Source organism: Ovis canadensis, chromosome 15, assembly GCF_042477335.2.
Source record: "Ovis canadensis isolate MfBH-ARS-UI-01 breed Bighorn chromosome 15, ARS-UI_OviCan_v2, whole genome shotgun sequence".
In the NCBI taxonomy this organism is placed as follows: Eukaryota; Metazoa; Chordata; class Mammalia; order Artiodactyla; family Bovidae; genus Ovis; species Ovis canadensis.
This window is the reverse complement of record NC_091259.1, coordinates 88,467,419-88,488,340: the sequence shown is the minus strand read 5'-3', so window position 1 is coordinate 88,488,340 and position 20,922 is coordinate 88,467,419. Positions and strand designations below refer to the sequence as shown.

General features: G+C 49.2%; 3 protein-coding genes across 4 annotated transcripts; 1 reads left to right on the top strand and 2 right to left on the bottom strand.

The window, feature by feature from the left end:
- Positions 1–377: 377 nt before the first annotated feature.
- Positions 378–2,268, bottom strand: SELENOH (selenoprotein H). 2 transcript variants are annotated; one of them, XM_069554604.1, is made up of 4 exons: positions 1,756–2,268; positions 1,533–1,678; positions 1,280–1,409; positions 378–560 (listed from the first exon to the last, which is right to left on the bottom strand). In XM_069554604.1, exons 1-3 carry the CDS (start codon positions 1,878–1,880, stop codon positions 1,309–1,311), a joined length of 372 nt encoding a protein of 123 aa, XP_069410705.1. In that variant the 5' UTR covers positions 1,881–2,268; the 3' UTR covers positions 378–560; positions 1,280–1,308. The 2 variants fall into 2 exon arrangements, with proteins under 2 accessions (XP_069410705.1, XP_069410707.1); XM_069554606.1 differs by having other exon boundaries at positions 1,305–1,409; positions 1,756–2,107.
- Positions 2,269–3,099: 831 nt separating this feature from the next.
- Positions 3,100–12,968, bottom strand: TMX2 (thioredoxin related transmembrane protein 2). The gene is made up of 8 exons (XM_069554602.1): positions 12,221–12,968; positions 6,641–6,701; positions 6,296–6,409; positions 5,460–5,536; positions 5,093–5,199; positions 4,888–4,953; positions 4,680–4,809; positions 3,100–3,951 (listed from the first exon to the last, which is right to left on the bottom strand). Exons 1-8 carry the CDS (start codon positions 12,407–12,409, stop codon positions 3,805–3,807), a joined length of 891 nt encoding a protein of 296 aa, XP_069410703.1. The 5' UTR covers positions 12,410–12,968; the 3' UTR covers positions 3,100–3,804.
- On the top strand, positions 12,709–20,922 carry MED19 (mediator complex subunit 19). The gene is made up of 5 exons (XM_069554603.1): positions 12,709–13,084; positions 18,175–18,431; positions 18,688–18,784; positions 19,096–19,190; positions 19,286–20,922. The coding sequence occupies exons 1-5, from the start codon at positions 12,817–12,819 to the stop codon at positions 19,352–19,354; spliced, it is 786 nt and encodes a 261-aa protein (XP_069410704.1). The 5' UTR covers positions 12,709–12,816; the 3' UTR covers positions 19,355–20,922.

Below are 20,922 nucleotides of genomic sequence, written 5' to 3'. Positions count from 1 at the left end.
CAATAAACTGTGTGGTCACCAACTCTAGTGGGTCACAGGTGACAGCAAAGCCAGTCTCCACGAGCAGCAGGCATCTAATCACTAGAACCTGGTGTGTATGGCTTAGTCACTGCCGGCATGGGACGTGTAGCCAAAAGCTCCATGGGGCTGGGAAGGTGTCCTGCACCATCACTTCTGAGAAGTGAGGTGAGAAAAATAGTTCCTTTAATTTCCTTTTCCCCCATAGTTTTTACAAGTATTTCTCATGCTCTAATAAGGGACCATAGGAGACCCAAGTTAATTGGTGACCTCAGGCTATGAAGAACATGAGGACCAACCCCAGAAGACTGGCTGAGGGCCCCCTTCCCATATTAATAAATTCACTTCATGACTCAGGCTTTATGTCAACTCAGATCCTTTAATTTTTATTAAACCAAATCCAAGAACTTTTCAATGTCTTACTAGAGGACTGCCTCACAACAACCATCGTTTCTGGAGGGGAGGAAACCACAGCTTCGGGGACATGACTGAAGTTTGGCCACGTCCCGTCATAAACGCTCCAATAACACCAGGGACAGAGGCTGTGAAAAGGAGAAAGGAAAAGAGTTAGAGAAGGGATCCAGGTAATCCTAGCCAGCCCTCCACCACTGAACAGAGAGCTCAAGGGGTGTACACACACACTGCCCCCATCTCACTCAACATCAAGTGCCTGACAACATGCAAAAGCCCTGTGTGCAGCACTCCGACAAAGACAGGGTCGGATTCTGCGACCAGGAGTGCCAGCACCACCGTGCAGGGCTGGCAGCACATACTGGTAACACGGAGGGCAGCAGGCATACCTGAAACTACACAGAGATGTGGCCAGGGAGAAGCAACATACACACACATAAGTGAGGGCGTCGATGGGATTTACAGGAAAGTGAGCGGTTGTTTTTAAAACGGAACATCAGCCCATACTCCAAGGGACACAGTTCTCTGCATCCTCTAAGGACACAATTTGCATTCTCATAGTCATTTACATTACCAACGGCATTCCACGACTTAGCTCAGAGACACTGGAGTGAAACAGGAAGGTTGTAGCAAAGGGCACAGTGAATAGGAAATTTTAGGGGGGGTGGGGCGACTTCAGTTTTTCCACCAGGAAAAAGAGGACGAGGTATTCCCACTAGAGGAAATCTCGAGAGCAGAAGCGAGTTATGGAGATGTAGGTCCTGGGTGAAATCAGGGCTTTAACAGGAAGGGCTGCTTCGCCAGCAGCCGCACCAAGATCAGCCCACGCCCCCCATTTGCCATCTCGAACCTCAGCGAGACGCCTTCTGCCCCACCTCCCTACGAAAGGTACTTCTTCAGCTCCTCCAGCACCACGTGAGGCTCCGGAAACTTGAGTTTGCGTGGGGGCCCCTTCTTAAGACCCGTCCAGAGCTCCGCGCCTGGGAAGAAAGGCCACGTGAAGCGCAACGGCTCTGGAACCCGGCAGCCGTTCCCGGAAGCCACCGGGAGGCGGCGGTCTGGACGCCCGCGCTGTCCGGCCCCCGCGCCCGGCCCGCACTCACTGCTGCCGTCGGCGCGCAGCAGCGTCACCTCGAAGCTGCCCCTCCGCGGCCTGGAGGGGTTCACCTTCACCGCCAGCTCGGGGGCCTGCAGGCGCAGCGCCTGGCTCAGGGCCGCGGCGTTGCGCCCGTAGACTCGTCAGCTCGTGCTGCGGGAAGAGGAGCGAGGTCAGAGCCGGGCCCCGGCCTGCGGCCCCCGCGCCCCGCCGCGCCCCGGGCCGCGCACCAGTGCTCGATGACGACGCTCGGCCCCGCCACTTCCCCCTCCCGGCTGCCGGCCGGCTTCTCCCGCTTCTCGGCCGCAGCGGCCAGCGCCGCCTCGGCCTTCCGCTTCCTCCCGCGGGACGCCATGGCGCCTGGGGCCCGGCTGGGGACAGGGCACAGGCGCGGCCACCGGGCACAGACCAGCCGGGCTGCGAGCGCCGAACCGCAGCCCAGGAACTCAGCTCCCGACGCGAAACCTCTCTTAAGCTGCGGCAAGCGTGGCGCAGGGCGCACACGTGGTCTGGAGGCGGGGCCTCGGGCGAAGGCGCGCTGTGCGCGGAGGCGGGGAGGTGCGGGGCGCCGCGCCCAACCACCTGGCTAGGGGGCCGGGTCGCTGCGAAAACGTCTTCGCGCAGGCTTTCCTGTAACCGTGACGCCAGCTTGAACGGTGTCCATCAGGACTGCTACCCAAAACTTCGCTCCTGGGACCCACGGATCAGTCCCAGACCAAGTGTACAGCTTAACCTCTGGGATTAAGTAAACTTTGTTACGGGTGCAGGGTTTTGATTTGAAGCTTGGATTGTTTCCTAGTCTTTAAAGGCAAGCCAATATTATATCTCCAGTTCATTTTGAGCTTCTTCCAAGTTAATTGCTTTCTAACGTCGGTAATCATTCAGGATCCTTCGTTAACTAATATGAATAAATACTAAGTAAATGCACTATATTGTTTACATCACTGACTTTCAAGTGGGATAGTAGGGTGTTAGAAATATCAAGACCATTTGAGGAACATTTTTAAATGCATGCAAAGGTCCTGAGATTTTGACGAGCCTACCTAATGTCTATTTTGAAAAAGATGCCCAGGGATTTCTTAAGCCCTACTCATCCCCCATTTCCTCCCCCTTCTCTTTCATTAAGGTCTGTACTGTCATATCATAATAATCTAGATTCTTCAGTTCTGTTGGATACCTACTCTTCAAAAGGGCTTCCCAGGTGGCCAAGTGGTAAAGAATCCACTTGCCAATGCAGGAAACATGGGTGTGCTCCTGGGTCGGGAAGATCCCCTGGAGAAAGGAAATGGCAACCCACTCCAGTATTCTTGCCAAGGACATGCCCTGGACAGAGGAGCCTGGCAGACTAGTCCACAGGATGACGAGCGACTAAGCACCAACACAGGGAAGACCCAACCTTCTGCAGCTGTCCACAACCCCAGGGACCTGTGTGCAGCGTCTGATGAACTAGGCAGGTGGCCTCTGAAATGAAGACTATGGAGGAGTCCTCCGCAATTGCCTGGCTTTCCTAACGCAGGAGTGACCAACACTTCCACTTGTGATGCATGAATCACACACAAAGGCACAATCAAAAGTGATTCTCAGTCTGTTTATTGTGCAAAACCATCAACTGGGTGTGGGGAGGAGGCAGGAGGGTTAAGTGAGCCACCGTCCAGGGCCCACCACACAAAGGAAGTCTCAACTTCTATTCCCCTCCCTCCCGATCTTCATAAAATAGGCAGATTAGTCAGTAATCGTCAAAGAGAAAAGTCTGTGGTTAAAGGTTTTTCCTTGGGACCGGTCACAGGCTTATACTTTTTTAAGTACAGACCACAGACTAAGCCAGAAGGGCCTAAAGGAGTAAGATTCCATGAGGGGAAAATCTCAGCACTAACTCTGCACCTTGGCCTGTTTACGCTAGGGTTTAATCCAGTCTAAGTAGGCTGCATGGCGCCACCGTGAGGAATGATGAGACCAGAGCCTGATGGAGACGTCCGACAGCACACGGTGGTGTGTGCTGGCCTAGCGTGGAGGGCAAGCCTTCTCCCTCTGCCAGACAAGATCTTTCCCTCCCTCCAGTGAAACAGCAGGCCGCAACAGTGGGGGCCTTCCTAGAGGGTACCTGTCATTGCCCTGGATGCCTCTTAAAAATCAGAAGCAATACCCTCCCCATCTAGGCATAGCCAAACAGGGGAAACAAATAGAAGGCCTGGGCCTCAGGCAAGGCTTGTGGTTACAGAAAGGGCAGGGCCTCCGAGGTGCCTGGGACTGACTGGAGAGGAAGCACTGAAGCAGGGATCCTATTTGTCCTTCTTGCTCTCCTCATCTGGCACGGTAGTGGGCACCGTGGCCACAGGCTGCTCCTCGGGGATCTTATCTCCAGCCTTTGACAGCTTCTTGGCCCTTTGATAGAGCTCATTCAAGTTGAATTCTCGGATCACATTCTCCTGTGCAAAAGGGACGCATGCATCAAGTTCAAGTTGGAAGGGAGAGTGGTGTCTGGGAAGTACAGTTGACCGTTGAACAGGGGTGTGGTTGGGGCACCAACCCTTTTGCAGTCAAAAATCCACTTATAACTTATCGTCAGCCTTCCGCAACCACAGTCCCCCCCAGTCTGTGGCTCCCTGTGTGCAGCTCCAGCCAACCACGTGGGGCGCACAGCACTGTAGTTTTTACTATTGAACACTATCCACACGAGCAGACCGACACAGTTCTGACTCGTTTGTGCAAGGGCCAATTGTATTTACACAGTCTAGGAAGGGAGGAAGCAAAGGACAGGAATCTAACCCAGATCTCTTCTTTTGGGGTACCTGAAAAAGTCAATTAATATTCACCTATAATGTGCCAGTCACTGTGCCAAGAATTACAGCTACATCATTCAATGTAATCTGTAAAACAAAGCCTGTAAGAAAATGCTACCCTCTCCAATTTACTGCCAAGGAGACTATAAGGAGCCACCGAGACTGAATCTTAACTAATAATCGTTCCCTGCTATTCAGATGTCTGGCACATGGTAGAATAATTCGCTGAGTGAATCCATGAATGAGACCTAATAAACAGTCCACACTCTCAAAGCTTGTGGGCAAGCAGCACAACTAGGAATCAAACCCAGGGTGGGCTCCAAACTGACCTCCTGTTCTACACCCTCCTGCAAACCACCTGCCCACTCACACACCTCCGAGAACGTCCAAGAGACAGCCCGGCCCTTCTTGTCGATCTGCGGCCGCCGCATGACCTCCTTCCCCCCTTGGAACAGGATCAGGGTAGGCAGCTGCTTGGTGAGGGGTGACGTGCTCACTTTGTACCTGTAGGATCCAGAGGTTCTCTGTAAGTGCATCTTCGTGTATCCCCACAAGGGACCCCCCTGCCAGGCCCTCACATACCGTGTACTAACGTCAGTGTAGCGTCCAACGTCCACCTTCCCAAAGTTCAGCCCCGTACAGTTGTACCTGGGAGAGAAGGAGTCAGCGAAGCAGAGGCACAGATGCCTGAGGGCGGGGCGGGAGTGCCTTGGGTTGCAGTGTGCAAAAACCAAGGACAAACCAACGAGAGGGAGGGAACAGCTTCTACCACCCCTGTCCCACTCACTTGAGCGAGAGGTCAGCGTAGATAGGGGCAAATGACTGGCAGTCACTAGACCAGTTGGCAAAGAACTCCACGATCCAAGTGACCCTCTTGTCCCGCTCCAGCTCCTCCTGCCACACACAGAGAGGAAACGGTGAACTGGATTACACAGGCTCCTGGAAGATACAGACTTTAGTACCTAATTCCTCATCTCGGCTTCCCATACCTCTGTAGACCCCACAATGGACCATGGTGCCCTTGATTCTCCTCTGGAGCCCACAGTGAACCAATGCCCTTGACTTCAGTTCTGAAGTATGGCTGTTCCTCTGAGCAGTGAGCACGACAAAACCACCCCCAAGGCACCCAAGGAACAGGGAAGAAGAGCACTTACATCAATGGTTTTGTCACTGAAGTACTTGATGTACTCAGGGCCCATATACAGGGGGGGTTTGCACGTCATCAGGAACACTGAACACAGAAAAAGGATGTCACAGGTGTTAACTGCCAAGGGGCACTTGCCATCTACCTCTGTAAGGATTAAGTCACGTGCGCCCGCAGCTGCCGACCTTCAACACCCCCTGAAGGAGCTTAGGGTGCAGAGCAGAAACGAGGCGCCCTATGCTCAGGGAAAAACTGGCAGGACAGGTCTTCCGATAGTTATATGTTCTCAGGAGCCGATTTTATGAGCCCAATTCGTGTATCTCCTCACATCTAGAAAAGCACTAAGATCCTTCACGGTGACAACGGTTTCTCGTGACTGGCAGAAAGCTTCATGACTCTAGCACACACTTTCTGTAAAAAATACACGCTGACCGCATGTGCTCCCCCCTCGCAAGAATCACACATATGCTGTCCTTTCCCCCCGCCTCTTTGGAACAGTTTCTCAGAGCTAACTGAGGTGCTGTCTCCCAGCCTGCAGCCCTCGTTTCGCCCCAATTAAAACTTAACTTGCAGCTCTCATGTTGCACATTTTAAGTCAACACAGGAAACATGTAAGGGCTTGAGTAGGGGATTTACTTTCAAACCAACCCAAAGATTTCAAGTACCAAAGAGTACATTTTGTAGACATACATAAACACATTCCCTTCCTCTTAAAATACAATCTCGGTAGGTTCTCATCATCTGAGCCTCACACAATTAATTAGGTATAAGCTATGGAAGACAGGAATGGAGGAACTGCTGTGGTGTTGGAATTTGGTTCCCACAACCAAGTCTTAGTCTCCTTACCTATGCAGAGTGTGATGTAAAGCAGGCCCATACGAATATCCAGGCGGAAGAAAAGAATCGCATTGGCCACCTTACTGAACATGAAGATGTTGCCTATATGCTGTTCCACGGTGACTGAAACACAAAGGTGTCAGAGGTCAGGCCGGGCCGCGTGCTCCCGTGTCCTATTATTTGTCCCTCTCCTTGGAATACTTTGAAACGGGAGAGGGGGAGAGGAGCAAAGTCTAAGGTCAAATTCAGCCTTGGCACAGAATGAGGGACAAGTTCACCAAGTTACGCCCCTCTCACAACATGAGAGGAAGACTCCGGAGGTTGTCGGTCCGAACCGCGGGAAACCACACTTACTGGACCTGCGATTCTTCATCATCACGATGGCGCTGAGAAACATCAGGATCTCCACTTCTCTCTGGAACAGAATCAGAGCGTCAGAAAGGCCACGACCGGAAGCGATTTGGGTGACCAAGGGAGCCAGATATGTGATACAAACCAACAGAGAAAAAACGAACGAAGATCGAGACTGGGAACGGTGACAGTAGAGAAATAACTGGAGTCGGCTAAAGAGCAGCGCTGGCTTCCCAGGTGGCGCTAGTGGTAAAGAACTTACCTGCCAGTGCAGGAGACACGAGAGAGGCGGGTTTAATCCCTGGGTCGGACGATCCCCTGGAGGAGGGCATGGCAACCCACTCCGGTATTCTTGCCTGGAGAATCCCATGAACAGAGGAGCCTAGAGGGCTACAGTCCATGGGGTCGCAAAGAGTCAGACACAACTGAAGTGACTTAGCAAGCACAAGGGGTAGTGGGGAAAACACCAGTCAGAAGATCCAGGTTCCAATTCTACCCCTACCACAAACTGCCTGCTGCCTTTCAGCAAGGCACTTAACCAGGGAACACGGGCTTCCCTGACTGAGGATTAAAGAAGAAAAGAAGTAGGAAACAGTGACATAAAGTATATGGTGTAAAACTGTAAGACACACAATCAGCTCAGCGTGACCCTGGTAAAATAAACCTTTTCCAGGTAAACTTTCTCAATCATTCCCATCAATACAACAGATGGTTATTCTATTTGTTCGGTTGTAAGTTAAAACATTCCTCTCCACCTAATATTCATAGTGATAACCCATGCACTTTGAATATAATTTGAGAGCTGAAGGAGGCCTTTCAAACCTCTCAAAGGTACTTTTCCGTACCACAAGTTTACTGTTCTTTCTCACCTTCTAGAAGGTAAGTTCCAAGTGAGTTAAGTGAGACAGACAATAAAAACGACAAAGACACGAGCAAGGTAACTTCAAAGAGCAAAGACTGCAGTGAAGAGTGACAAAGACTTGGTGAGCGGTTGCACGCGGGAGGGCCTTCTGTAGACTGGAGGGTCTGAGGCATTCCACACCTTTCTGTTAGTCATACAGGATCCAAATCATTACTTCAGACAAAACCAATTAACTGCGATTTACGGCCAGCAATCAGGGACCTAGGTTTTCAGCCTCAATCTCCAAGAAAAAGCAACTGACTGGATTTAGAAACGGACATCGAAAGTGGGGGCGGGGGGTGGGGCAGGGAATATGACAGACCTTACTATATATTCCATCTGAGTAGAAATTACGAAGAGTTTTCAAGAATGAAACTGGCTTTAAAGTGGCTTTTATAATTATGGAAAGATGATTTAAAAGAGAATTATGCCCAATCAGGAGACCAAAGACAGGGCTAAAAGGAATATACTCTAAAGACAGATGTTCAAGCTGGTTTTAGAAAAGGCAGAGGAACCAGAGATCAAATTGCCAACATCTGCTGGATCATGGAAAAAGCAAGAGAGTTCCAGAAAAACATCTATTTCTGTTTTATTGACTATGCCAAAGTCTCTGACTGTATGGATCACAATAAACTGTGGAAAATTCTTCAAGAGATGGGAATACCAGACCACCTGATCTGCCTCTTGAGAAACCTGTATGTAGGTCAGGAAGCAACAGTTAGAACTGAACATGGAACAACAGACTGGTTCCAAATAGGAAAAGGAGTACGTCAAGGCTGTATATTGTCACCCTGCTTATTTAACTTATATGCAGAGTACATCATGAGAAATGCTGGGCTGGAAGAAGCACAAGCTGGAATTAAGATTGCTGGAAGAAATATTAATAACCTCAGATATGCAGATGACACCACCCTTATGGCAGAAAGTGAAAAGAAACTAAAAAGCCTCTTGATGAAAATGAAAGAGGAGAGCGAAAAAGTTGGCTTCAAGCTCAACATTCAGAAAACGAAGATCATGGCATCTGGTCCCATCACTTAATGGCAAATAGATGGAGAAACAGTGGAAACAATGTCAGACTTTATTTTGGGGGGCTCCAAAATCACTGCAGATGGTGATTGCAGCCATGAAATTAAAAGACGCTTACTCCTTGGAAGAAAAGTTATGACCAACCTAGACAGCATATTCAAAAGCAGAGACATTACTTTGCCAACAAAGGTCCGTCTGTCTAGTCAAGGCTATGGTTTTTCCAGTAATCATGTATGGGTGTGAGAGTTGGACTGTGAAGAAAGCTGAGCACCGAAGAATTGATGCTTTTGAACTGTGGTGTTGGAGAAGACTCTTGAGAGTCCCTTGGACTGCAAGGAGATCCAACCAGTCCATTCTGAAGGAGATCCAACCCTGGGATTTCTTTGGAAGGACTGATGCTGAAGCTGAAGCTCCAGTACTTTGGCCACCTCATGCGAAGAGTTGACTCATTGGAAAAGACTCTGATGCTGGGAGGGATTGGGGGCAGGAGGAGAAGGGGACGACAGAGGATGAGATGGCTGGATGGCATCACCGACTTGATGGACGTGAGCAGAGTTGGTGATGGACAGGGAGGCCTGGCGTGCTGCGATTCATAGGGTTGTAAACAGTTGGACATGACTGAGCAACTGAACTGAACTGAACTGAAAGACAGAATGGGTCTGTGGTAAAGACTAGCCATGTATACTCCAGACCTTCCTTTTCCTCCTGGACATACCGCATCTAAGGAGAACTGTGTGACCAGCACTCCTAAACGCACTGTGAGCCGAAGTGACGTGCCACTTCTGTGCCCAGGCAGTTAAGAAAGGGGATGCACGTCCTTGTGGGACAGCTTTCTTTCTCCACCTGCTGGCATGATGCTGGGATGATCTTAAGGACATCAGTAGAAGACAGGATGAGACTGGGTTCCAGAATAACTGCATAAACAAGAGCTCCCTTGGTTGTTTGCTTGTTTATTCACCATTTCAAACTTTTTTTAAAGCTAATTTTATCTTTACTTGATTTTGGCTGTGCCGGGCCTTTGTTGCCAGGCGGGCTTTTCCCTCGTGGGGGTGAGCGGGCTTCTCACTGCGGCGGCCCCCTTGTTGCAGAGCACAGGTTCTAGGGCATGTGGGCTTCAGTAAATGCCACAGGCGGGCTCAGTGGGTGCAGCTCCCGGGCTCCAGAGCACAGGCTCAGTAGCTGGGTGCACCGGCTGAGCTGCTCCACAGCAAGTAGACTCCTTCCTGACCGGGATCAAACCTGTGTCTCTAGGCATTGGCAGGTGGATTCTTTACCACTGAGTAACCAGCGTAGCCCTGTTTCAAACTTTTTATTAAGGAAATTCTCAAACACACACCAAATCAGAGAGGATACTGAAGGGTGGCAGAATATGCCACTCCCAAGTACACCATTTTGGCATAAGGATTATTTTGAGTCTAAAGGCAACTGATGAGAAGTAAAATAAAGAAAAGCTCCATGCCCTTCCCTTACGTGTCTAAGAGCAGGACAAAAATTTACCTTCTCTACCAAGGACAAAACTAATCAGGGGAGATAACTTTAGACGCTATCAGCCTGGAGATAACGCCAGAGGGATCTACCATTAGCTTACCTTTCTTATTTTCAGCTCCTGCAATCCTAAAACTCTCCTTCTTCATCCTGTCATTTCTCCACAAATTTATTGTTCTTTGTTGAAGATGCCATGTAAGCTGGAATTCTAAGCCTTTTTGTCACTTATTTTTCCCTGGGTATCTCCCTTGTACACAAGTTACACATGTTAATAAATGTGTTTGTATTTTAATTGACTTCAATCTGTCTTTTATTACAGTAGTCTCAGGCAAGACCTCAGAAGGGCAAAGGGAAAATTATTTCCCGCCTCCTACAATACCTTAGTAAACCCCTAATACTCAGTTTCAACAGTAATATTTGGCAAAATATTTCATGTACGCTACCCATTTCTTTTGCTGGAGAAACTTACAAGCAAATTGCAACTGTATCATTTCGGCTGTAAAGATTTCAATACACATTGCTTACATATAAGAACTTCTTTCTTAAACTAAAATACCATTATCATATCTAACAAAACTAATACTACTTCCTTGTTGTTATCTAATACTTGGCCCTTATTCAAATTCAAAGGTTGTGGGTGTATGTGCTTACTCACTCAGTCCTGTCTGACTCTTTGCAACCCCATATACTGAAGCCTGCCAGGCTCCTCTGTCCATGGGATTTCCCAGACAAGAATACTGGAATGGATTGCCATTTTCTTCTGCAGGGGATCTTCCCAACCCAGGGATCGAACCCAAGCCTCTGCACTGGCAAGTAGATTCTTTACTGTTGAGCCACCAGGGAAGTCACACCCTTGCTAACACCATCTACCTTAATATTATAACTTCCAAATCACCAGGGTAAATAAGTAAAACACAGATTTCCCAGGAAGACAAACAGTTATGAGTACCATATAGTTAAAAAAAAAAAAAAGTAAAAAGAAAACATAACACCTTCCAGTATTTTGCATATAATTAGGGAAGAGTATTCAGAGAAATTAATTGCATAAAAAGTCCCTTTTATAAAAACCTTTATTTTCATCCACTTATATGTTTAAGTCTTATTTTGGTTAAAGTTGGATAGATAAAAATAGGATCTTTTGAAGAAAATGGCTACATCTGAACTAATTAATAACACTGGGAAAGGATAGCGTTTGAAAAAGTGTGGAGTGAAGAATAAAAAGTAAGGAAGCAGGTTCTGTTAAAGATTAAGACTCATTTGGGGCTTTGGGAAAAAAAGACAAAAACTCAGGTGACTGTCTTTCCTCAGAACATGTATGTGGCTATTCAGTAGAGGGCGAGAGCTTCAACTTATTTTACATTTTTTTTTCCCCTTAAAGCATGCAGAATCTTAGTTCCCTGACCAGGGATGGAACCCAGGCCCCCTGCAAGGGAAGTGCAGTCTTAACCCCTGGACCACCAGGGAAGCCCCTCAAGTTATTTTTCTGAGTGGTCCCTCCATTCCAGTTCAGGGAGAACTCCAAGAGGCTTGAGACAGATTTCTTTACAGCGTTTTTTTCTTTTTTTTTTACAATTCCATTTCCATAGGCCTAACAATTTTATTTATTTTTACATCCCCAGTATGCGGCACACAGCCCAGCACACAGTCCGCCCTGAGAGACTGTTAACTTGATTTTAAGAAATGGCTGTGTGCTGTTACCGTGCCTAAAGAGTGGCTGCAAATCCTCGTCGCTCACTAGTTGTGTGACCTTGGACGAGTCTCCTAACTACGCCAAGATCCGTTTCTTCATCAATAAAACGAGAATACTACAAATACTACTCGCCTTGTACAACTCACTGGTTCTTTATTAACGAGCAACACTGGAAGAGAGTGCGAGGGCCCAGTCTGGGGAAGACTCTGGTCGAGCATGGATTGGGAGGTGGGAAGGAGCTTGGCCTCAAAAGGCAGAAGGCTGAGACTGCTGGGCGAGCTAACCGGCTGCTTTCTCACCCTAAACAAGAGGAGGGTTAGGCTCTGTAACAATCCACGCCCTACACTCTTAGCAGTCTGTCAAGTCCGCTAAGAGGCCCGGAACCTGAGGCGTTCTCAAAACGGTCAGCCTCGGGGCTCCCGGCTGCGACCACCAGGGCGGGGACAGTCAAGGTCGTGGGGTCCCGAGGAGGGTCGCTCACCCAGTCAAAGTCACACGGGTTGCCGTCTTCACGTTGCGTGGGGAGACTTTCGCAGACAGGGGGCAGCTTCCTGACGAGTAGGAAGGCAGCAGAGAGCAGGGCTGACAAAAAGTAGTAAGGTCGAGCCAGCCATCGTGAAAGTCGCGGGACTGAATACACGAGAGCAATCAAAGGCGCTAGGACCGCCATCTTCTCGGCCCCCTGAGGCACCGGCCGCTCTCTTCGGCTTCCGTAGGTCTGGTCCCGCCTCTCTCACCATTGAAGGTTTCCATTGGGCCAAGTGTCAGATGGCCCGCCTCTAGACCCGGAGCTAGATCTCTGATTGGCCCTCTACGGCAGGTAAGGGAGGTGAGAGAGGGATTTGATATGCTATTGGCTAACCTAGCTGTCGCTTTTACTACCTAAGTCATTTCATTGGTTAAGCGATTGCTGCGAGCGGAGGCCTCGGAAAATTTAATAATGTTAAGGAGTATTTCCTGAACGTTCTCAGAAGGCGACGGAAGTCGTTGCCGGAAGAAGGTAGGCAGGGCCAGAGGCAGTCCAATGGTAAACGACTCCTGGAGGAAAAGGGCGGTACCCCGTGAAAAGATTAACCAATGAGAATCATTAACGCCAGACACCGGGACGGCGCCGGGGCAGAGGGGACGATGGAGAATTTCACTGCGCTGTTCGGGGCCCAGGCTGACCCGCCACCTCCCCCAGCGGCACTCGGCTTCGGACCCGGAAAGCCGCCCCCCCCGCCGCCACCGCCTCCGGGCGGGGGGCCCGGCCCGGCCCCGCCCCCGACCGCCGCTTCGGCCCCTCCCGGGAGCGACAAGTCGGCGGCAGGCTGCGGCCCCTTCTACCTAATGAGGGAGCTGCCAGGTGAGTCCGAGGCCCGGCCGAAGCCGGCCAATCAGATCGCCGCGAGGTGGGGCTGGGCGTGGCTCCTAGATGCCGAGGGAGGTGAGGGGAAGCCCGGGCGGCGCGTGCGGGGATTTCGGAGCTCCGTGTCGGAAACGACTGCGAATTCAAGGCCAAAGGCACGACAGGAATCCTCAGGATGGACTGGGAATGAGAAGAATGGGTCTCTGTGGCCGCCTTTCACGCTCCGCCCTGTCTCTGAAGCTGATGGTGGTTTTATGATTCCCTAAAAGTTACTCCCTGGAGGTTCAGACGGTAAAGAATCCGCCTGCAATGCGGCAGACCTGGGTTTGAGCCCTCAGGTGGGAAGAACCCTGGAGAAGGGAAAGGCTACCCACTGCAGTATCCCTGCTTGGAAAATTCCGTGGACGGAAGAGCCTGGAGGGCTACAGTCGATGGGGTCACAGAGTCGGACACGACTGAGTGGCTAACTGAAAAAGCACCCAGGGTTCAAGTTTGGAATTTGAGAGTCCTTATTTAACATCCTTGCGGACCTAGTTCCAAATCTGCTTCCGACTTCCTGTTCGTTTGTTGCCTTTCTTTTTTCTCTGGGCCTGGGCCTTTCCTCATCTGTTGGAACAAGTGAATAGAATTGGACCAGACTCTTTCATTCAAAAACTTATTTCGTTGAGCACCTATTTTATGTACTAGGGGTTATTGTACACTGAAGATACAACTGTGAATAAGGCTGACAAGATCCTTGCCTGTTTGGGAATTTACGTGCCCATGGAGGAGGCAAAAGGTAACAGGGTGAAATCACATAGCAGTTACGGCTGTAGGAAAAAAAAAAATGTGATAAGATTTAAGGGAGCTGAACTGCTTTAGCTAGAGTGATCAGAGAAGCTCTTTCTGAGTAGGTTACTTTAGAGTTAAAATGTAAGCGCAGAGAAAGAGCCATTTATGAGTGGGAGAAGGAATAACTGGATACAAAAAAAATGAAATCAACAGCCCCAATGTGAGAAAAATCTTGTAATGTTTGAGGAACAGAAGATCAGCTGGACTCCAGTGAAGTGAACAGAGGAGTGATAGATAAAGTGAGAGTGTAGGCAGAGGCCTGTGTTAGACATTTAGATTTTAACATATTATTGACCAGAAACATGTCAATACCTTTTTTAGAGAGTGAAACCATTAACATCACCGTGGGAAGTTGTTAAAGCTTAAAATTGATCAAGGATTCATCATACAGCTTATCATTGACATTATCATTCACATTTTGCTCTGTTAGGTTTTTATTCCAACCTTGTGTACCTTATAAACACAAGTTTATTTTCATAAAATTTTAAAAAGTGACACATCATGCAATTTTGAATGAAGAAAATTTTTTCAGTGAATTTTATGCAGATACTTTCTCTTATTGTCCGAGCAGCACCTAGTGCTGCAGTCCATGGGGTCGCTAAGAGTCGGACACTACCGTGTGACTTCACTTTCACTTTCATGCATTGGAGAAGGAAATGGCAACCCACTCCAGTGTTCTTGCCTGGAGAATCCCAGAGAAGGGGGAGCCTGGTGGGCTGCCGTGTATGGGGTCGCACAGAGTCGGACACAACTGAAGCGACTTAGCAGCAGCAGCAGAAGATGATAGTTGTTCCGAATGTAGTTCTGATTCAGATAATGTGACTATTAGACCAACAAAGAGACAGAAAACCTTAGTGATTGTTTTCTGATACGGAAAGTGAAAATGAAACTCATGGTGCTGGAGAAGACTTTACAGGTGTGTCAGCTGTAACTATTGAATGTAATAATGCAAAGTGGTAGTGAAATAGCTGAATTAATTATTGCGTTAGTTTCTACAAAAATCCCCCTTTCAATAATGTTACTGCTTAGTGGTCCAGGAAAGAGGTGGTTTAGACTAGGCGATAGCAATGGAGGAAAGAAGTAAATGGATGCAGGATAAATGTTAGAGGTAGAACTGACAGGAATGAAGGATTGAGTATAGAAGTGGAGGAGAGAGGAATTGAGGGTGATTTCGAATTTTTGGCTTGAATAACAGGATTGATGGTAGTGCTGAGGTCAGGCAAGAACAAGTTTGAGGAGGTGGAAACCGGGAGTCATTTTAGACATACATGTTAGTCTCAGGGACATCTTTCAGTTCATCCCACGTCCATAGCTTTGACTGTATGGACCTTTATCGGCAAAATGATGTCTCTCCTTTTTTAAAATGCTGTCTAGGTTTATCATAGCTTTCCATTCAAGAAGTAAGCATCTTTTAATCCCATGGCTGCAGTCACTGTCTGCAGTGCTTTTGGAGCCCAAGAAAATAGAGTCTGTCACTGCCACCACTTTTTCGCCTTTTATTTGCCATGAAGTGATGGGACCTGATGCCATGATCTTAGTTTTCTGAATGTTGAGTTTTAAGCCAACTTTTTCACTCTCTTTCACCCTCATCAAGAGGCTCCAAAGTTCCTCTTCACTTTCTGCTATTAGAGTGGTGTCATCTATCTGAGGTTGTTGCTCTTTATCCCAGCAATCTTGATTCCAGCTAGTGATGTTTCAGTAAGATGTTTATACCTTCAACCACAAATGCAAGTTGAAGGAATTTGAGCTTTTTCCTGAGGGAATGGGAAACCATTAAGATTTTTGAACTGAGTCCAGCTTCTAAAGATACCTAGAGAGCATGGGTGCCATGTACTAAAATAAAGGAACCATGAGTGAGGTGGGGAAAATTTGGAGTTTAAAAAAACAAAAAAATGTCAAGGGAATTCCCTGAGAGTCCAGTGGTTAGGGCGCCATGCTTCTTCTGCAAGGGGTTTGATCCCTGGTCAGGGAACTACAATCCCGTAAGCCTCCCGGTGCAGCCAGAAAAGAAAACTGAATCTGCAGTGAGTTAATTAAGCGAATGTTGGAAATGGAAGATTAGTTTTCAGGAGTGGAATCAGGACTGAGGAGAGAGATTTATAAATCATCTTCATAGAACTGATGGGCAAAACAGAACATCGGATGGACTCTTTTAGGTAAAGAATTTAGCAGAAGCACAGAGTGGGGAAAATGGAAGGAGGCAGTGCTGACGTGAGAAGCATTGGGTCCCCGAGCCTCCTGCCGTCACGCAGCCCACTCTCAGCGACAGCTGGCACGGAAGACAACGCAGCAGAGTAGGGTGGCGTGTCAATAGGGAGGAAAAACACCTTACTCATTTAATGTTTATTGAGCACCAGTGAGATGTGAATGGACAAGGCATTTTTCTCAGCCCTCAGTGGCCTGATAGCTCAGAGCTGAGTTTTCTCAAGTGAATGATTATCAACAAGTCACTTTTGTCGTTTGTACCCCAAATGGTCATCATAACTAGACTATGAAATTGTAGGTTAGCTGTTTCTACTCTCACCACTGGACCCTAGTTAAATTACTAAGAGGAGAGTGAAAAAGCTGAGTTGAAATGCAGCATTCAAAAAAACGAAGATCGTGGCATCCAGTTCCATCACTTCATGGGAAAAAGTGGAAGCTGTGACAAATTTTATTTTCCTGAGCTCCAAAATCACTGCAGATGGTGACTGCAGCCATGAAATTAAAAGGCGCTTGCTCCTTGGAAGGACAGCTATGGCAAACCTAGGCGATGTACCAAAAAGCAGAGACATCACTTTGCTGACAAAGGTCTGTCTAGACAAAGCTATGGTTTTTCCAGTAGTCATATATGGATGTGAGTTGGACGTAAAGAAGGCTGAGCACCGAAGAGTTGATGCTTTTGAACTGTGGTGTTGGAGAAGACTCTTGAGAGTCCCTTGGACTGCAAGGAGATCAAACCAGTCAATCCTAAAGGAAATCAGTCCTGAATATTCATTGGAAGGAGTGATGCTAAAGCTCTAATATTTTGGCCACCTGATACAAAGAGCCAACCCACTGGAAAAGCCCCTGATGGTGGGAAAGATTGAAGGTACAAGAGAAGAGGGCGGCAGAGGGTGAGATGGTTGGACGTCATCACTGACTCGATGGACACGAGTCTGAGCAAACTCCAGGAGGCAGTGAAGCACAGGGGAGCCTGGCGTGCTATGGTCCACGGGGTCTCAAAGAGTGGGACACGACTTCGTGACTGAACAGCAACAACCGCGATTCTTTGAAAAAAGTCAGCCGTGAAATGTTGAGACCGATGATGCCTCCCACCTACAGACTTTATACTTTCCAATATGTTTTCAATTGAACCTTGAAAAAACGTTAAGTGTGATTGTGATAGCTTTTACTGCATTCCATAGGTAAGCAGAAACAGGCATACAAAGGATTACAATTTTAGTTGCCCAACTTCTAATTAAACATTTCTTTTTTTCTAGGCAGAGCTATCATATTTGGTATTATAGGAAGAGTGAAGATGGTGGTACCAAAGTTACCAGCAGTAGCTAGAAAAATCTGTTTTTCTCTGTAAAGGTGACTGGAGTTTCTTGCTAGTTTTTTTTTTTTTTAAAAGGAAGCAAGACACTCACACCACTGGGTTATAGTCGGCCTTAAGCATGGTTGTAGCTGAGCTGTGAGGTTATATTATTCTAGTCACAGCCAGAAGTATTAACTTCTCATTAGGATATTGATGAAACACAGAGCGATTGTAGCACAGGCTATAAGCACTGTGTCCCTTGTTACTCCGGTTACACTGACTGTCTCCTTTATTGGGTTAAAGTGGTTTCCACCACTGCCCTGTTTAGATTTTTGCCTATTCCCCTCCTTCCAACCTACCATTCTACAGTACAGTATTTTTAGTGTTTGTTGTGTGTTATTATTTATTCTTGCTATTTCTTACTCAAAAATAACTTTTCTGTATTGGTAATTCTAACTTAAAAGATCCCTTACTTAGGTTAGAATATAGTCTTTTACTTTCCCTTCTAGGTCAGTGAATTAAAAAAAAAAAAATCTCTATTCTCGGAAAAGACCCTGATGCTGGGGAAGATTGAGGGCAGGAGAAGAGGGCGAGAGAGGGTGAGATGGCTGGATGGCATGACCGCCTGAGTGGACATGAGTTTGAGCAAGCTCTGGGAGATGGTGAAGGACGGGGGTCACAGAGTCAGATGCAACTGAGCTACACAACAGCTCTTGGAATTGATTCTTCTCCTTTCTCTTCTCCCCGTGTGCTCTAGGCAGCACCGAGCTGACAGGCAGCACTAACCTGATCACACACTACAACCTGGAGCATGCCTATAATAAATTCTGTGGGAAGAAAGTGAAGGAGAAGCTGAGTAACTTCCTGCCCGACCTGCCCGGGATGATTGATCTGCCTGGTTCCCATGACAACAGCAGCCTGCGCTCCCTCATCGAGAAGCCCCCTATCCTTGGGGGCTCTTTCAATCCCATCACAGGGACCATGCTGGCTGGCTTTCGCCTGCACACTGGCCCGGTGCGTGCCCTCCTGGGGAGGTGGGACAGTGGGGAGGCCCGGCGCATGCCCTCCTGGGGATGTGGGACAGTGGGGAGGCCCTGTGCGTGCCCCCGGGTGAGGTGGGGCGTGGGAGGCCCGAAGGCTTCGTGGTGGTGGTCCTCCCCGCGTCTTGACCCCCCTCCCCCCAGTACTGCGCAGAGCAGGTGCCGGCAGCAGTGCCGGCGGGGAGGGGTCCGTGCCCTCTGCTCACCAGCCCTGCCTTCGGCCGCTGCAGCTGCCGGAGCAGTGCCGCCTGATGCACATCCAGCCGCCTAAGAAGAAGAACAAGCAGAAGCACAAGCAGAGCCGCGCCCAGGACCCCGTCCCCCCAGGTAAGAAGCCGCTGTCTGCCGGGCTGCGAAGCCGGGCGCTCTGAATCTAGTTTGACCTTCCTCAGTGAAAAGCTCAGTTAAGTCCCTCACGAGCCCTGGGCTCCCCGCTTCTCCTTGGAGAAGAAGCTGACGTGATGCAGCCGCCCGGGCAGGTGGGACCTTGGGCCGGGGCTTCGGCGGAGCCTCTGAGCGCATCCTGGTTGCGCGGAGAGCAGCGGTGCCCTGGCCAAGGGGTTTTCCTCGCGCCCCAGAGCTCTGGCGGCGCAGGATTCGGGGCCTGACCCGTGACGGGCACCTCGTATCCCCGCCAGAGACGCCGTCTGATTCAGATCACAAGAAGAAGAAAAAGAAGAAAGAAGAGGACCCTGAGCGGAAGAGGAAGAAGAAAGAGAAGAAGAAGAAGAAGGTGCGGTAGGAGCCCGCCGCGGCGGCCCGAGTCCCCGCCTCGCCCAGGCCCTCGGTAGAGCCCCCTCCTCTTCCTCTGCCCTCCTTTCCTTCCAGAACCGACACAGCCCGGAGCACCCCGGGATGGGCAGCTCTCAGGCCAGCAGCAGCAGCAGCCTCCGCTAAGGGGCCGGTGGACCCTGCCAGGAGGACTTCCCTGCTGGGCCGGAGGCGGCCCTGGTCAGCGCCGGGTGCAGGGGCGGAAGCCGCGCAGCCGGAGGAGCCGATGGGGAGATGGGCAGGGCTCCCGGCGGCCTCCGCCCGCCTCGCTTTCTCATGGACACCTCTTCCCCTCCCAGGAAGCTCTGTTCACCTCTTGTGTGCGGTTTGTCTGATGTAGGATTTGGTCTGATTTGTTAGGATTTTTATTCTCTTAAAATTGCATTTATCAAACTGGCTGAAGCGTGGCTGCCTGTCAGGAGGTAAGTGCCTTTCCGTGGGAGTCAAGGTGTAAGCCAGCGCGTGCGGAGGTCTGAGGGGGCTCGGACCTTGGTGGCATGGTTTCCTCAGCAGGCGGGGCAGCCGCCCGAGACCAGGGAGCAGGGTCCAGGAGCAGAATGCGCCGACACCTTCCTGCCCCAGACTTGTTACCACCCTGCCCCCAAGACTGCCAGCTAGTGCCTGGATGACCTTCCTGCTTAAGGCCGGCTGTGTCCTAGGTCAGTTTCACGTGGAAACTCGGTAGCCGATGGAGAAAGCACCCACAGTCAGAAGTGAATTTCAGCAAGGTTGCCTCTTGGTCAACCCTGTGGTTTTTTTTTTTTTTAAAACAAATTTCTGCCAAGCAAAGGTAAATGATTCTTTATAATAAGAACTACTTTTGATATTCGTCACTCCCTAAGACAGTGAAATTATTTGGCTGATGTGAATGCCTAAGCTTCTAAGACAGCAAAAAAAAGTCTCCCAAATCTTTAGCCACCTGATGCAAAGAGCCACCTCAGTGGAAAAGATGCTGATGCTAGGAAAGATTGAGGGCAAGAGAAGGAACCGGCAGAGGACGAGAGGGTTGGACGGCATCACTGACTCACGGACGTGACTTTGAGTGCACTCGGGGAGACAGTGGAGGATGGGAAGTGTGGCATGCTGCAGGTCAGGGGGTGCAGAGTCAGATGAGACCGAGTGACTGAAAGAACTGGCACGAGGCAAAGCAAACGCCTGCAGTGTCTGCAGCAGGCCAGGTGCGCAGAAGTCGCCACAGGAGCGCCCCAGCTGACGGCGTCTTGACCTAAGCCCAGTGTGACATGGCTGGAGTCTGCTGGGATGAGCCAGGGTTGGTCCTAGAGCAGCAGACGGAAAACCACTCATTCCGCTCGTGTTAACCTAGGATTTCAAAGCGAGGGTTTACAGATTTCAGTTACAGACGGGGAAACAAAGGCCAGCTTTCTGAGATGAGTGTCTAAGGGTGCCTATTTAAATGAGGACACAGCCTTCTGCTTTTGACAGGGGACGGCATGGGAGGTCACACTGCCCCTGTACACCCCTGTGGTCTGCCTTTCACTCCGTCGTCATCCACTGGCTTGCCTCTGGCTGCATCCAAAAGGAGCTTTACCATCCAGAGAGAATTCTGTTAAGGGATTGTAGGCAAAAGTCAAGAGCGCTCTCAACTCTGAAATGCCAAGTTTTGGTCGTTACAAGACTTTTCTGAAACATCCAATTAAATCACTGAAATAAAAACAGGATCTCTTTTGTCTTAA